This window comes from Pan paniscus, chromosome 8 (assembly GCF_029289425.2).
Source record: "Pan paniscus chromosome 8, NHGRI_mPanPan1-v2.0_pri, whole genome shotgun sequence".
Classification (NCBI taxonomy): Eukaryota; Metazoa; Chordata; class Mammalia; order Primates; family Hominidae; genus Pan; species Pan paniscus.
In genome coordinates this window covers 45,317,718-45,336,328 of record NC_073257.2, presented here as the reverse complement: position 1 = coordinate 45,336,328, position 18,611 = coordinate 45,317,718, and the positions used below count along the sequence as shown (strand labels likewise).

Sequence of the window (18,611 nt, the reverse complement as noted above, 5' to 3'; positions counted from 1 at the left end):
TTTTTAGTTGTTGTTCTAGTATGTGTTAAGCAATCTGAACTCAATTTGAGAGGAATTAGAATAGGGAGCAAATAGCTAAAGGTATTCATGTGGTTCAGAGCTCCAGCTAACTCAGCCTCAGGGTCCATAAAATGGAAAATAGCTTCTTGTTTGGGACTCCTTCCACCATGAGACAACCCCATCCCATGCCCACTCACACAGTCTACACTGATGCATCTGACCCTTGCTAAGTGCTTTTCTGTGGGGTAAAATGGGACACTGGTAGAGCTGGGGACCTGCCTCTATCTAGGCTATGGCTTTTAATATGCTAGTAAGTGAATGAGGTTAATTGTTACTTTGAGTTTGGCATGTTATCTTAATAGACCAACTCAAAAACTGGCATTTCTGTTTCTAACAAACTACCACAAAGAGCAGGGTGGTCAATGAAGCACAAAGCCTTTCTGAAAGGAACACTTTGGTAGGTGCTAGTGAGCCTGCAGGACACTCTCAGTGGAAGGGGGATGGGGAGGTTACTGGATCAATTGCAAGAGACTCAACATCCCACAGGGCACTCTGCCAGTCATGTCAATCAATCATCTCTTAGAAAGTGCCAGCAGACATCATGCGGTTTTCTAGAATGCTAATGTATTATTTACATGAGCTTTTCAATTCTGACATGGAACAATAGTCTCTTTATCCTCTGATTCACATACCAAGATATCCAATGAGTCAATTGAAAAATCCAGCAGATGGGCTCTGAGAAAGCTAGGGAAGCAATTTTGTGGTTATTGCTCCTGGTCCTAAGTCAATGGGCTCAAAAAAGTTGGAGACTCTGCACACTGAGTTGTACCTAATGACTATTCTTAGCCCTAGGCACTCCCCTAAAAATGGTGGACAGCCTGTAATGCAGTCAGTTATTGAGACTCATGCTTTAATGAAAAACAACGCAGAGTCCTGATGATCATTTTGCCCAGCAACTAAGAGACGTGGGTAGTGTGCCTTCACAATAAAGCAATAATCTTGTTTAACTTAGGGAGTGAAAGGGGCATATTGTGGAGCTTATCACTACAGAATGCCTCCTTAAGAGAATCTTGACAGTGCCCATATTGCCTAAGGAAGTGGAGGAAAGGGGGACGAATGATGTGAACATCTGAAACCCTCTCCTTCCTCATTTGGGTACTATTTTTGGCTCTGACAGGATTGCCCACCCATGACATGTTCCCTGCTACTGGAAAACATGTTTGGGCCATCATCTGCAGAGGGTACAATGGCCCCTTGAGGCACTCCGCTGTCTCTAAGGTCACTGATGGAGTGAGGACAGTTGTGTTCCCTGCTACTGGAAAACATGTTTCGGCCTTCATCTGCAGAGGCTATAATGGCCCTTGAGCCACTCCGCTGTCTCTAAGATCACTGATGGAGTGAGGAGAGTAATGACAAGATTTAACCAGATTTAGATGTCTAGTTTCATTTCATAGCCTTTACTAGCTCAATTAAACCTCCTTATAAGATAACATCAATTAATTTGTGGCACAATTCAGATCTTAACTGACAAATTTCTGGGCATAGAAAAAGCATCTACCACCAAGATAGCAATGTGTGACCAGTGAACAGTGTGACCTAAAAATGGTAATTTGGCACCCATTCCTGGGTGATCTAGTTAAGGGCTCTCCCCAAGAAATATCTGAGTCTAGTTAATCAATGATGGAATCTGAAGTAGGACACTGATGGACTTTTCACCAAGAACCTCCTGGCCAGGTAGTGCGCCATGGGTACCAACACACGGCCTCACTAAATCCAGAATGCGATGACCCCATGACTAATAAAAGTGCTCTTCCCTTTGCACCTCCCAGTGATATTGAAATCAATCAGAGAACCCTCCACTACTTTTGCTCAAACTTCATGCTCTCGAAAATAAAGAAAATTAAGAGTTAGGCCAAGATCCCTATGTTACCAGTGGTAATCTGAGAATGTACTGTAAGGTCAGAATTTAAAGGGAAGGTGGGAAGAAATTGCATTTCTAGGGCCATTAGGATACTGGTGCACAGGTGGCTGTGATCCCCACAACCTCTGACACCAGGAACTGGGGAAAAGAAGTAATGCTGTCTGGTTTTGCATCTGAGGACACCACCAAAATGACCCTTGGTCAAACACTACCATGAGAGTATCCTTTCGGACAACTGCAAAACTCCATTTTATTCCCCTCCCCCACCAAATGTATTGTTGGTATAGATGTATTTTCTATGTGAACCCCCACTTGCATTCATCCCAGTCCCTGATGGAAACTGAGGCATTTAAGGTCATTTTAGTGGGGCATATGGAAGAATGTAAATATCCAGATTAACAGCACCTAGCACCTTTGTTTCCCAGAATAGCTTCCTAGGAAGAAACAGAAAGGCTGTTGTCATTTGTTGAGCTTAATGAAGCAAAAGTTCTCTATGAGACTATTTCTCCATTCAATAACTAAGTAGATCTTGTACACACCCTCAGGTGCATAATGACTCAAATGATTTTGCTGGTCCAATGCTATATTACAGCCCTGGGCACCAAAGACACAAGTGACTATAGTTGTCATACAGGATATTTTCCAAACTGAGAGAACTTGTTTGCAACAACTGACACCTCAAATGCCTGTCCATATCTTTTTTTCACTTAGATGTTCAGTTTAACCTTATATAGGATAAGTTGGAAAACATAACTAATATCCTTCCACAAGGCTACCAAACTGCTCTAATATCTGTTATCAATGCATAATGACCTCTAAATGGCCTGGTTCCAAGGGGAGGACTAGCCTTTCATTATATTGATTATATCATTTAAGTGGACTCAAGCAAGGACATCTCCCAAAAGGACTGGATGCTCTAATGACTCACCAGTGGCTCTTAACTGGGCCATTAGTTCAGACAAGATACAGTTACTTAGTACCTGGATGAAATGCCTAGGATTGATTTCTAAGGGGTGACATCTCATTCCAGAGGAGACTACCAAGCTTTGATCCTTTCTGGTCTAACAAATAAAAATAAGCCCAGGCTAGGTGCAACGGCTCACACCTGCAATGCCAGCACTTTGGGAGGCCGAGGCGGGTGGATCATTTGAGGTCACGAGTTCGAGACCAGCCTGGCCAACATGGTGAAACCCTGTCTCTACTAAAAATACAAAAATTAGGCAGACGTGGTGGTGTGTGCCTATAATCTCAGCTACTCAGGAGGCTGAGGCAGGAAAATCACTTGAGCCCGGGAGGCGGAGGTTGCAGTGAGCCAAGATCGGGCCACTGCACTCCAGTCTGGGCAAGAAAGTGAGACCCTGTCTCAAAAAAAAACACAAGCCCAGCAGTTACTGGAACTGTTTGGATAAATACACTCTCATTTTCCCTATGTGCGATCCTTGATGACATTCATTCATCTATGGGGTTACCAGAAATTCTGTTTCATTTCAGTGGGGCCATGACCAAAAGGATGCCCTAGAGTCCCTTAAACAGGTGTCCTAGGTTACCTTTCCCTAGGTTATTATGATCCCCATTTGCTGTTTTGAGTTGCAGATCTTAGCAATATCTTTGCTGATTGGTGCCTATGGAAGAAGGCCACAGGTGAGAGGTGCCCATTAAGTTTTTGGGCCCATAATTACTTTCAGTTGGCTGAAAGGCACACTACTTTGGAAAGACAATTATACATTTGTTGTAAAGCCTTGGGGGATACTGTGTGTCCTGTGGTCATGAAATAATCTAAGGGCCAGAAATCTCTCAACCAAAATGTATCAATATTTTTCACTTTTTTCTTTAATTATGGTAGGGTATTCACATTTTAGTCAAAGTGTAAAACTTTTGTGAATCAAAGCAAAAATACCTTCGGATGAACTTACTTTTAAATAATTTAAAGTTATCTTTACTTCTTATACTTACTAATAATTCTTTGCCCTTTGAGAGTTCTTTGTTCCTTCACTTGCATTTCTGATTTTGACATTGAGTCTTGATGCCTAAGTATAAGATTTTCATTTGGTTCTTTATCAGGAGCTACAGAAAAAGATGCGTTTAGTCTGCTAAATTACAAATAAATCCATTTGAAATCTGTAGATTTCAAATTTACAAATGTGCAGTGGCATTTTCTCTCATTTTTGTAAAGTTATGAATAAATTACCATAATGCTATATCTACTATGAAAATGGTGAGAAGAGTTTCAATGGGTGTGTGTTGAAACTACCTCACCATATCAGTATTCCTGTACTTTGAATATGTTTTATCTTAGTCTCTGGCTTTCTTAGGTTTTTTATATTTTCAATTAATACGTATTCATAGACCAAACAATGAAAATGCATATGCACCAAATTATTCATTACAGCATAATTGCAAATACTCAAAACCACCTAAATGTACAAGCATCGATCTGTTGAGTAAAGCATATAAACTATGACAATATCAACTATGGGCTATAATGTGGTCCAAAAAACTGTACATACAGTTACAAAAGGAATGAAAAAGATCCCTACAAACTGACTTGGTGATACTTCTATGAAATAATGTTTAGTGGAAAAAAACCAAAAGGGGGAATATCTAGTATACTATCTTTTAGGTAAGAAAGAAGAGGAAATAAGAAAAATATGGGGAGATATCTATCTTTATTAAATAAACACAGAAAGATAAACCAGAAAACAAAGTAGTTTGTTACCAAGTCACTGCAAACACTGCTTGCTGAGTGGCACCCAATGACTATTGTTAACTCTAAATATGTCCCTGGCATGAACAGACAGCCTATGATGACACATTGTTTGAGATTTATATTAAATTTGAAAGAATAAAGATCTCTCAGGTCCACCTCACCAGTGACCTGAGGAGTTTATAGGAACTTGAATAGTTTGCTTCTACCATAAAGGAGGTAAGCGTGTTAAGATAGTGTGCGACAGTGGCACCGTGTATAGTGTGTCACAACAGAGCCCCTCATTCTGAGTGCCCTAAAAGTGTCCAAGGAAGATGAGGAAGGGTGGCAGGGAAAAAAAAGATATATGAACACTAGAGACACTCTCCTTTCTCTATAGGCTATCATTTGTTCTCTGAAAGTTTGGCCCACTCATGATGAGTTCCCTGACACTGCAAGCATTGTCTAGTTACTCAACAATGAAGTCTCAAAGAAGAGCTTGATGGACTCCCCACTAAGGATCTTCTGGCCAGGCAGTAGGGCATAGGGCCAATATACAGCCCCACTAGAGTCAAAATGGTGATGATACCTATAATTAACACATGTGCTATTTCCTCTACCCATCACAGTGGTCTTAAGATGAATCAGAGAACATGGTCTGTGTTTACCCAGAAGTCTCAGCTTTCAAAACAAAACAAAATTAGGGGTTAGGCCAACATCCCTATTTCCACAGTGGCACCTGAGGATGTATACCAAGTCAGAGTTCAAAGAGGTCATAGTGTAGAATTACATAACTCACATCATTTGAATACTAGTTTACCAATGATTTATCTCCACAATCTCTGACACCAGGATGAGGGTGAAACAGATAATGCTATACGGTGTGAGGTTGGAAGCCACCAAAAACATGACCCTTACCCAAACACAACTATGGGTGGGTCCCACTGGGCCACTACAAACCTCCATTTTTATGACTCCCTCTACTGAATATATTATTGATATAGATGTATCTTCTGTGTGAATCCCCAATCACATCAGCCTCAAGCCCTAAGGGGAACTACTGTGGTTAAGGTCATTTTAGTGAAGCATGTGGAAGACTGTAAACTTACTAAACCACAAGTGTCTAGAGATTGGTCTCCAAAAATTGCCTGAGGGAGAAATAGAAATCACTGCCCTTATTGCTCAGCTCTTCATGATCATGAAGCCAAAGATGTTCATGAGACTATTTCTCCATGCAATAACTAAGTTAGCCTGTGTGTATCACCTTGGGTGCCTATAAACTCCATTGATTATGGGAAGCTTAATGCTATGGTACTTCTTAGAACACTGATATGACCTGACATTGTGACTGTCCATAAAGGTAATTACCCAAGCTGAGGGAAGTAGGTATAAAGCAATTGACGTAGCAAATGCCCTTTTCAGCATTCCTGTCCACACAGATGATCAGGAACAGTTTGTCTTATATGGAACAGGTTGCAACACATCTTTAAAATCCCTCCACAAAACCATGATCTGGAAACAGTTCTGTTCCTATTAACCTTCTACGACATTGATGACTCCCTACTGCTAGGCCCAGGCAAGTCCACTACCCAGCAAGGACTGGATGTTGTATTGGCCCACATGCAGCAACATGGCTGGGCCATTAATACATAAAAAGTACAAAGACCTTGTTACCCAAGAGGAATTCCTGGGAGTAAACTAGAAAGGGGAAACATGTCTCACTCCTGAGGAGGTAACTGTCAAACTATGGTCCCTCTATATTGCAACAAATACACAAGAGGCCAAGCAATTTGTGAACCTATTCTGCTACTGGCAGTTCCCTTGATGGAATCCTGATTGCAATCATTTTAAAGTTACCAAAAAGGCCTCTACCTTGGAGCAGGCCCCAACCAACAGAATGCTCTGGAGTCCATCCAACAGGCCGCCTATGCTACTGTTCCCTTTAGCTCCTCTGATCTTTATTTGAGTTACAGGTCTCGGCAAACTTTCTGTTCACTGATTGATGCCAAATGGAAACAGCTTACTGAACAGGTCAGTGGAATAAATTGGGCTTTTGGACCTGTAACTTCCTAGAGTTGGATAAAAGGTACACACTCTTTGAAAGACAATTATTGGCCTGCTATTGTCCTTGGTGAATACTGAGCATGTGATCATGGCTACAAAATACCGTTACAACCAGAAATACTAACTACAAGTAATAAATACTCTAGCTTTTGTTCTCTAGTTATCTTATGGTATTCATACTTTAGGTTCAAGGTAAAATTTCTGTAAATTCAAGATTCATGAACTGAGGAAAAATGCCTTTGCTGTGACTAATTTAAAATAATGTAAAGTTATGTGTAATTTTTATACTTACTGGTGAGTGGTTGCTCTGTAGAAGTTTCTTGTTTCTTTACTTGTAATTTGGTTTTTGACAATGATTCTTGATGCTCAACTACAAGCCTTTCATTTGGTACTTCATTATGAGCTACATAAAGAAAATACATTTATTCCACTAAATAGAAAAATGGATCTTTTGTGAAATTTCTGTATTTCAAATTTATAAAACATTTACATGAGCATTCTCAGTCACTTCTACAAAGTTATAACTAAATTACAATAATAATAGATTTGATGAGAAAATGTTGAAAAGAATTTTAATGGCTGTATGTTGATGCTTTCTCACTTTATAAACATTTCTAGGAATCATATATAGTTAGTCTACATTTTTCCTAGGTTCTTTATATTGTATAGATCATATAGATGTCATAAACCAAACAATAAAAATACATATGTACAAGTTTATCATTATGGCATTATTTGTAATTACAAAATACTCAAAACCACATAAATGTTCAAGCATTGGATATTGGTTGAATAAGCCAATGTATATACCATAAAGTTCTAGGGGTGTCCAAGGGAGAGAATACAGTCATGGATTCTTAGTTTCTGCTTCTGGTTGAGCCAGTAAAGCCCCTTTCTCATTCCTCTTTTCTGCTTATCACTAGAGACAGAACCTAAAAACCATGGCTTTGGGCTGCTAAAAGCCTAAAACAAAACAGACCAGAATGACAACAACAACAAAATAAGGCAGGTTGGACAAGCTTGCTATAAACTATAGTATAATGAAAGTTACGGTTAATAATGTGGTACAATAGCTATACATAGAGTTGTAAAAGCAATTTTTAAAAAATCTCTATAAACTGACCTGTAGGGATTTCCAGGAGATAATGTTAAGTGAAAAAAAAAAAATCCAAAAAAGAGAAAACTTGTATGCCACCGTTAGGTAAGGAAGAAGGATTAAAAAAAAGAAAGAAAGGAAATTAGAAAGATACCTAGCTTTACAAAATGAAACGGGTGAAATGTAAGAATACAATATAGTTGATTACCTACAAGATGAAGGAGGGTGAACTAGGGAAGGAATGGAACTTCTCTAAGTATACCTTGCATATTTTTTACTTTTGGAATCAGTTTCAGGTTTCGTATATTTCAAAAAATAAAATTAAATTAAATCACAAAGGATAAGAAGAAACTAAAACTGAAAGCAAACTTAGTGAACCTATTAAAGAGAAAAAAGAACTCATACAGGTAAATCATCAATACAATATTTAACATATGCCCTAATACTTGGACAAGTGTGCGGAGAAGAGACGGTACACACATCACAAAATATTTTCAGTAGGTTTGTTTTTCTAGAAGTATGTGCTAAGCAATTCTAAAATAATTTTGGAACTGCAATACAATCCAGATTTTAAGACCAACATGGCTGACTAGAAGCAGCTAGTGTGAACTGCTTTCACAGGAGAGAAGACAGAGTGGCAAGTAAACTTACAAATTTATAAGTGGCAAGTGGCTCTTCAACTGGATCATCCAGGAGGCCACCTTGGGATTCATCAAGGAAGTAGTGGTGACCCATGGAGAGCAGAGAGGAGTGAGACAGGACAGCAACCCGCCTGGGACTGGCACAGAGCCAAGGAAGGCTCCCCACCATGGGGAAACAGTGAGTGCTTGAGAGCCCCTGGGGACACATACCTCTGCCATGAACCTTTGCAAACCTAGGAACAAGAGATCCTGCCAAACCCTACTCCCTGGGGCCCCCAGACTGACACAGAAAGCTACATGGAGTCTCGGCAGAGCCACTATTCAGGCCCATGTGGAGCTCCAAGGGCTTTGGATTCCTGAGCACCCTGGGACCAGCTGCCATAGCTCTGCCAAGAAGGGAGGCAGGGATCTCCCATGCGCCCCAGGATAAGGGTCCCATCTAGGATACTGAAATGTGGACAGACTGTAGGCCTCACCTCTGGGGCACCTTGCCAAGCAAAGCCAATCGGCCTAGGTCCCCAGAACAGCAACCCACCTCACCCCCACCCCCCAACCTGATCACTTCGGCTGGCTGCAGCTCTGCATTTCTCTGAGGCAGAGATTCCAGAGGTAACACAATAGGCCCACAGCTTTTGCCACTGCCATAGTCTCCCCAGTCCCCATTGCCCTGAGGATGGGGAGAGAGTATAGAGCTCAAAAGCTATCTCGTGCCTCCAACATGCGACACGTGCCATAAAGAAAAACAGCCACACTGCTTTTCATGCAGGTCCCAGGCCTTGCTACTCCTTACTAAGCAGGGCCTTCCGACCTTGGCCCTCAATGCAGCCACCCTACTTCTGCCTGATCACTTCCGTCTGTGGCAGCTCTGTGTTTCTCTGGGGTGGAATTCCCATTGGCAACTGGCAACAAGCCCTCTGCCATTGCTGCTGCAGCAGTACTCACCAGCAAGGTGAAAGATCTCTACATTGAGAATTACAAAACACTGCTAAAAGAAATCAGAGATGACACAAAGAAGTGGAAAAACATTCCATGCTCATAGACAGGAAGAATCAATATTGCTAAAATTGCCATATTACTCAAAGCAATTTACATATTCTATGCTATTCCTATCAAACTACAGAATAAGAAAAACCTATTCTAAAATTCATATGGAGCAATAAAGAGCCCAAATAGCCAAAGCAATCTTCAGCAAAAAGAACAAAGCCCAGGATAGCCCACTACAGAATTTCAAACTACTCTACAAGATTACAGTAACCAAAACAGCATGGTAGTGGTATAAAAACATACACATAGACCAAGGAAACGGGTTAGAGAACTCAGGAATAAAGCCACACACCTACAACCATCTGATCTTTGACAAAGCTGGCAAACCAAGCAACAGGGAAAGGACTTTCTATTCAGAAAGTTGTGCTAGGATAACAGGCTAGCCACATGCAGTAGACTGAAATTGGACTGCTTCCTTTCACCACATAAAAAAATAAACTCAAGATGAATTAAAGACTTAAATGTAAAACTCAAAAATATAAAACTCTGAAAATTAACCTAGGAAATATCATTCTGGACGTAGGACTTGGCAAAGATATCATGAGAAGGATGCCAAAAGCCACTGCAATAAAAACAAAAATTAACAAATAGGATCTAATTAAACTAAAGAGCTTCTGCAGAGCAAAATAAACTATCAATAGAGCAAATAGACAACCTACAGAATAGGAGAAAATATTCTCAAACTATGCATCTAACAAAGGTGTAATATCCAGAATCTATAAGGAATTTAAACTAATCAACAAGCAAAAACCAAAGAACCCCATTAAAAATGGGCAAAGGACATGAACAGACACTTATCAAAAGAAGATATACATGCTGCCAACAAGCATAGGAAAAATGCTTAACATCACTAATCATTAGAGAAATGCAAATCAAAACCACAATGAGATACCATCTCACACCAGTCAGAATGGCTACTACTAAAAAGTCAGAAATAAGAGATGCTGGTGAGGTTGTAGAGAAAAAGGAAGGCTTTATACATTGCTGATGGGAATGTAAATAAGTTCAGCCACTGTGGAAAACAGTTTGGAAATTTCTCAAAGAACTTAGAACTACCATTTGATCCAGCAACCCCATTACTGGGAATAACCCCAAAAGAATATAAATCATTTTACCATAAAGACACATGCATGTGCATGTTCATCACAGCACTATTCACAGTAGCAAAGACAGAATCAACCTAGATGCCTGCTCATCAACAGTGGACTGAATAAAGAAAATGTGGTACATATACACCATAAATTGTATCATTTGCAGCAACATGGATAAGGCTGGAAGGAAATTATCCTAAGGAAATTAACACAGGCACAGAAAACCAAATGCCACATGTTCTCTCTTGTAAGTGGGTACACTTAAACATTGAGTACACATGGACACAAAGAGGGGAAAAATAGACACCAGGGCTTACTTGAGGGTGGAGGGTAGGAAGAGTATGAGGACTGAAAAACTACCTATTGGGTACTATGCTCACTACCTTGGTGACAAAATCATTTGTATATCGAACTCCAGCAATACACAATATAGCCATGTAATAAATAAACCTGCAAGTGTACCACTTGAACCTAAAATAAAAGTTGAAAAATAATAATGATGCTGATACAATTGAGTAATTGCGTTGTGGATTAGTCAGGATTCACACAGTAGAAGAAAGAATATATATATATGAAATGGAGAAAGACAAGAACAACCTCTGAGAAAATGAACTGGAATTTAAGGTGTCCAAGAGATTTGCCATGAATTCTAAATATGACTTTACAGGTATATATCCATGTTTATATGCACATGTATATGTATGCAGATGTGTGTATGAAGCTGTGTGTGTGTGCGTGTGTGTGTGTGTATATATATATACATATATATATATATAAATACACTGAAGAATCCAACTTCAGGCCAACCCTGCTTTTGTGTGATCTTTCAGGTCCAATCATGGACAGTTACAAAGGCATTACCTGGCAATTATCATAGAGATTCCCAACACAAAAGAGACTTGAGGTAAGATTTGTGTACTGCAGGCATAGGAGGTAGTCGCAGTCTTGAATCAACTCCTCTGCCCTTGGCCAACCAGGCTCTTGGGCATATAACATTTTTAGTCTAATCGCCTTAAGTTGAAAACCTCTTTATAGGGGAAGGTGGGGGCTTGACTGTATTGTTCAGACAGTAGCTGTATTGTGACAAACAATGACTGTATTGTTCAGTCACTGCCTCTGGCCAGACCACCTATGGTGTGAAGTAGTGGGGTAGAGGAAATCCTTAAAGAAACTTTTCTCAGTTCTGACTCAGTATTCTGGACTTAACCAATCCTAGCCTTCCCTACCACTACCTCCCACAGACACAGGTCCAGTCAATTGGCCCACCACAAAATTCAGATGTTAACTGACAAATTACTAGGCTGAAATAGCAGCTACTTCCAGCACAGCAATTACTTACTAGCTGAGAGAGTGATGAAAAAAAATAGTAACTGAGGACTAATTCCTGGAAAATCTGAGCAAAGGCTTTCTTGAAGAGATCTTTTGTTACTGAAAACAGAATCTCAAAGGTGGAGACTGATGGGGCTCTCCATGAAAGCACTCAGGGACATGTAGTAACCAAGGGGTGCTCACTGACTAGCGTACACATTGTAATAGTTCCTATGACTAAAACAAGTGTTATCACTCAGCTTCTTCCAGTGAATCTTTAAATGAGTCAGAGAGCCTGGTGAAATTTACCCCAAATTCTCTCAGTTTTCAAAAGTGAACAAAAATATGGAGTAGATCAGGTCCTTATGTCCCCATTACCCAAGGACCTCTGCTCAGAAAAGTAATGAATTGGGAGATGGGAAAGAAGTGCATTTTTTAAGCATTTTGAATAGTGGTGTCGAGATGACTGTGATCTTGACAACCCCTGACGCCAAGATGACAGGCAAATAGATAATGCTGTCTGGTTTTGGGTCTGAGGCCAACATCAAGAGGACCTTTACCCAGATAAGAAAATATGTGTATCCCCAGGGTGGGGAACATCATATAGTGGGGCCTGTCACGGGGAGGGACAGCATTAGGAGAAATAGCTAATATAAATGACGAGTTGATGGGAGCAGCAAACCAACATGGCACATGTAAACCTATGTAACAAACTTGCATGTTGTGCACATGTACTCTAGAACTTAAAGTATAATAAATTTTTTTAAAAAAAGAAAGAACATATGTGTGTCCCTATGGGCCAACATAAACTTTCATTGGTATGGCCCCAACTAATGAAGGTCTTATGAATATAGATATATTATCCATGTGCAACCCCACTGACTTATCCAAGGCCTCATGGAAGGCTTATTTCCTTATTATTCCTTAACTTATTGCTGCAGTTAGAACCATTTCAGCAGGGCACAGGAAGACTGCGAACCTGCCCAATGTCCTATACTTACCACCTCTGTCTCCCAAAATCTGTCTAGGAATAAAAAAGAAACAACTGCCTTCTTTGCTGAAGTTAATATAGAGAAAGTCTCCTTGAGATTATATCCCCATTCAATAACTCAGTACATCTAAGTGTAGGGCCTTGGATCAATAAAAGATTTTCAATTGATTTTGGCTGTTCAATCCAAACAACAGCTCTTTGGCCTTTGTCAATGGTATCTGACATCGTAAACATAATAGAAGCTATTGTCTAGAGTGTGAAAACTTACGTAACAATTCACACTGCACATGCCCCATTCAGTATCTATCTACATAGAGATGATTAGGATCAGTTTACCCTTGTATGGAATGGATAAAATTGACCACTAATATACTTAATTCCCTATCTGTCATCAATGCATAAACCATAACATAGAAAAGGTCTCACTACCAGAGGAAGGACTAGCCTTCTAATCCATTCATGACACCATCCCAAACATGAAACCCCCCAAATAGGACTGGATGCTCTGTTGATGCACAGGTGATAATTCTCTAAAGCATTATTACAAAGTACAAGTACCTAGTACCCAAGTGTAATTCCTGAGCATTATCTGTAAGGGGAATGTTGTCTTATTCCATGTGATAATACTGGCTCTGGCTCTCTCTGATCAAACAATTAAAAAGAAGATTAATGAGACTATTCGACTACTTACACTCTTGTATTGCCCATGTGGCAATCTTAATGCCATCCAACTATGGGGTTACAAGAAAGTTGTTTCCTTTAAATGTGCCACAATCAGAAGGATGGCCTGGAGGTCCTCCAACAAGCAACCCAAACAGCACTACCCCTGGGCCACTCTGATATCCATTTACTGTTTGAGTAAGAGGTCTTCTGTTTGCCAGTTGGAGGTTATGGCAGAAGGACACTGCCACAGGTCAGAGGAATCTATTGGGCTTTTGAACCTGTCATTTTCAGAAATACCTGAAAAGTATATACCCTTTAAGAGACAATTATTGGCCTTTTATTGGGCTTTGGTGAATACTGAGCACACAACCCATGCTTGTGAAATAGTCTCAAGACAAGAAATTCCAACCAAAAGTTATCAATACTTTTGTTTTCTAATTATCTTAGAGTATACATGCTTTAGGTCAAAGTTAAAAATTTCTATGAAACATATGCCCAAATACATATTCATGAATCAAAAAAAATTTCTGATAAGTTGAACTTAAAATAAATTAAAATAGGGGGATTGATGTAAGTAAGATCATGGAATAGGAGGCCCAGCCCTCATTCTTCCACAAAAATGAAGACAACAACCAGACAAGGATAAAATTACCTTTATGAGACCTCTGGAATTCAAATGAGAGGCTACAGCACAGCAGTGGAACACAGAAACAAGGCAAAAGTGCAATTAAAGGATAATAAGAACAGTTTCATCTCTACTCACGTCACACCTCCCCCAAGCTGTCACAGCACAGTGCCAAGAGAGATCTCCTGGGCTTTTCAGTTTTCCTGTGGGGAATAAAGTGATCATTGGACTTTTCCCAGCCTGTTATTATAACCTGAGAGGCCTACTTATATTGCACCACAATCAAAACACTCAGGGAATCAGCATGGCTAGATCACCTGAAGGTAGCTAAAAACCAAAAAAAAAAAGGCAGGAAGAGGGGTGGTCAGAAGCTCTCAAGAAACAGTATGGATCCAATAGCTGACATACAAATCACAGCAGCAGGCTTGCCCACAAACCCTGAGAGCCAGCACTCCTGTGGACCCTGACAGCTGACCTGCCCATGAACCCTGCTAATGGACCCACACAAACTCTGGGTGGGCTGTCTAGTGAAGGGCCAAAGCTAGCATGTAAAGATGCTTCTTTAAATGTACGTACATCAATGAAAATACAAGGATCATGAAGAATCAGGGCAATACAACCCCACTGGATGTTCTGTTGATGCACAGGTGATAACTCAAATAACAAAATACAGCTCAAATAAGAGATTCTTAAAAATGCAGATCTATGACCTCCCTGAAAAAGACATAAAAATAATGGCCTTAAACAAGCTCAGTGAACTAAAATAGAACACAAATAGACAACCAAATAAATTAGGGAAACAGCACATGAACAAAAAATGAGAGGTTCAACAAAGACTTACCAACCATAAAAATGTAAACCAACAGAAAGTCTGGAACAGAGGAACACAATGGATAAACTGAAAAATTTCATAGATAGCCTCAAAAGCAGACTTTATCAAGCAGAAGAAAATAGCAAAGCAACAAACTCTAAGACCAGTCCTTTCAAATTTCTTATTATGAGAAACAAAAATAAAAATAATGAAAAAGAGTGAAGAAATCCTATAAGATGTATGGGATACCATCATGTGAACCAATATATGCATAAGGAAGTCCAAGAAGAAAGAGAGGGAAAATGGCAGAAGGCTTATTTAAAGAAATAATGAATACAGTTTTTTCAAATCTGAGGAGGAAAATGGACTTCCAGATACACGAAACACAAAGGATCCTAAATAGGTTGAATCTTAAGAAGTTTACACTGAGACACATTAAATTGTCAAAACTCAAAGAAAATTTTGAAAATGGAAAGAAAAAAATGACATCACATACAAGATAAATCCATAAAACTATCAATAAGCTTTTCAGCAGAAACCTTGCAGGCCAGAAGAGAATGAAATAATATATTCAAAGTACTGAATGAAATAAATGTCAACCAAGAATACTACACCCAGAAAAATTGTGCTTTAAAAGTTAAGCGTAGATACTTTTCCAGACAAACAAAAATTTAGGGAGTTAATCAACACTAGACCAGCCTTACAAGGAGTGATAAAGGGAATTCTTTTTTTTTTTTTTAATTATACTTTAAGTTTTAGGGTACATGTGCACAATGTGCAGGTTAGTTACATATGTATACATGTGCCATGCTGGTGTGCCGCACCCATTAACTCATCATTTAGCATTAGGTACATCTCCTAATGCTATCCTTCCCCCCTCCCCCCATCCCACAACAGTCCCCAGAGTGTGATGTTCCCCTTCCTGTGTCCATGTGTTCTCATTGTTCAATTCCCACTTATGAGTGAGAACATGCGGTGTTTGGTTTTTTGTCCTTGCAATAGTTTACTGAGAATGATGATTTCCAGTTTCATCCATGTCCCTACAAAGGACATGAACTCATCATTTTTTATGGATGCATAGTATTCCATGGTGTATATGTGCCACATTTTCTTAATCCAGTCTATCATTGTTGGACATTTGGGTTGGTTCCAAGTCTTTGCTATTGTGAATAGTGCCACAATAAACATATGTGTGCATGTGTCTTTATAGCAGCATGATTTACAGACCTTTGGGTATATACCCAGTAATGGGATGGCTGGGTCAAATGGTATTTCTAGTTCTAGATCCCTGAGGAATCGCCACACTGACTTCCATAATGGTTGAACTAGTTTACAGTCCCACCAACAGTGTAAAAGTGTTCCTATTTCTCCACATCCTCTCCAGCACCTGTTGTTTCCTGACTTTTTAATGATCGCCATTCTAACTGGTGTGAGATGGTATCTCATTGTGGTTTTGATTTGCATTTCTCTGATGGCCAGTGATGGTCAGCATTTTTTCATGTGTTTTTTGGCTGCATAAATGTCTTCTTTTGAGAAGTGTCTGCTCATGTCCTTCGCCCACTTTTTGATGGGGTTCTTTGATTTTTTTCTTGTAAATTTGTTTGAGTTCATTGTAGATTCTGGATATTAGCCCTTTGTCAGATGAGTAGGTTGCGAAAATTTTCTCCCATTTTGTAGGTTGCCTGTTCACTCTGATGGTAGTTTCTTTTGCTGTGCAGAAGCTCTTTAGTTTAATTAGATCCCATTTGTCAATTTTGGCTTTTGTTGCCATTGCTTTTGGTGTTTTAGACATGAAGTCCGTGCCCATGCCTATGTCCTGAATGGTATTGCCTAGGTTTTCTTCTAGGGTTTTTATGGTTTTAAGTCTAATGTTTAAGTCTTTAATCCATCGTGAATTAATTTTTGTATAAGGTGTAAGGAAGGGATCCAGTTTCAGCTTTCTACATATGGCTAGCCAGTTTTCCCAGCACCATTTATTAAACAGGGAATCCTTTCCCCATTGCTTGTTTTTCTCAGGTTTGTCAAAGATCAGATAGTTGTAGATACGCGGCGTTATTTCTGAGGGCTCTGTTGTGTTCCATTGATCTATATCTCTGTTTTGGTACCAGTACCATGCTGTTTTGATTACTGTAGCCTTGTAGTATAGTTGGAAGTCAGGTAGCGTGATGCCTCCAGCTTTGTTCTTTTGGCTTCAGATTGACTTGGTGATGCGGGCTCTTTTTTGGTGCCATATGAACTTTAAAGTAGTTTTTTCCAATTCTGTGAAGAAAGTCATTGGTAGCTGGATGGGGATGGCATTGACTCTATAAATTACCTTGGGCAGTATGGCCATTTTCACGATATTGATTCTTCCTACCCATAAGCATGGAATGTTCTTCCATTTGTTTGTATCCTCTTTTATTTCCTTGAGCAGTGGTTTGTAGTTCTCCTTGAAGAGGTCCTTCACGTCCAATAAAGGGAATTCTTAAAGTTGAAATGAAAGGATGTTCAACAGTAACACGAAAGTATATGAAAGTATAAATATCACTAGCAAGTAAATATATTGATAATCAGAAAATAATGTAATACTGTAATAGTGGTACATGAATCATTTTAACTCTAGTATAAAAGTTAAAAGCAAAAGTATTATGGATAACTATAATCACAAAAATTGGTTAATGGATACAGAATATAAAGTAATTTTTGACATCAATAACCTAAAATGGGGGTGGAATAAAAATGTAAAATTTTTGTATACAATTGAAGTTAAGTTGTTAACAATTTAAAATAGATAACAATTTAAAATAGACCATTTTAACAGTATTTTACTCAAACCTCATGGTAATCGTAAAGAAAAACCTATATCAGACACAAAAAAGATGAAAAGGAAATAAAGTATATCATTATAAAAAGTAATCAAATCACAAAGGAAAGCAGAAAGAGAGGAAGATAGGGCACAGCTATAAAGCAGACAGAAAACAATATAACTGCAACAGTAAGTCTTTACCTAGCAATAATAGTTTTAAATATAAATAGGTTAAACTTACCATTCAAAAGATACAGAGAAGCTGAAAGGATGAGAAAAGCAAGATCCACTATATGCTATCTGCAAGAGACTTGCTTTAGAGTCAAGGACAAACTGAACTAAAAGTGAGGGGCTTAAACACTAAAAGGGAAGGAGAGGAAAAGATATCCCATGCAAATGGTATCAAAAAGAGAGCAGAAGTGGCTGTACTTAGATAACTAAGATGTCAAGAGACAAAAAAAGGTCACCACACAAAAATAAAAGGGTCAATTCACCATTAAAATGGGCGACAGAGCAAGACTCCATCTCAAAAATATATATATGTATATAACAATGATAAATATACCTGTGTCCAACATCAGAGCACATAAATACATAAGAAAAGTAATAATAGGTATGAAGAGAGAGACTTCAATACTCCACTTTCAAAAATGGATAGATCATCCAAACAGAAAATCAATAAACAACAGATCAGAACAACACTGTAGACCAAATGGACCTAACAGTCATTTAAAGAACATTCCATCCAAAAGCAGCAGAATACACACAATTCTCCTACACACTGAGATATTTACAGGATAAATCACATACTATATTACAAAACAAGTCTTAAACATTTAAGAAAATTAAAACCATTACAAGATTATTTTCCAGTCACAATGGTATGAA

At 39.0% G+C, this 18,611-nt stretch overlaps 1 protein-coding gene across 1 annotated transcript in view; it reads right to left on the bottom strand.

Moving 5' to 3' along the window:
- CCDC7 (coiled-coil domain containing 7) overlaps positions 1 to 18,611 on the bottom strand; it is a 424,140-nt gene that overhangs the window by 183,944 nt on the left and 221,585 nt on the right. The window contains exons 24-25 of the mRNA XM_055092614.2: positions 6,961 to 7,071; positions 3,875 to 3,985 (exon numbers count right to left, since the gene is read on the bottom strand). Coding sequence (XP_054948589.1) covers positions 3,875 to 3,985; positions 6,961 to 7,071 — 222 coding nt within the window. The remainder of the gene's footprint in view (positions 1 to 3,874; positions 3,986 to 6,960; positions 7,072 to 18,611) is intronic.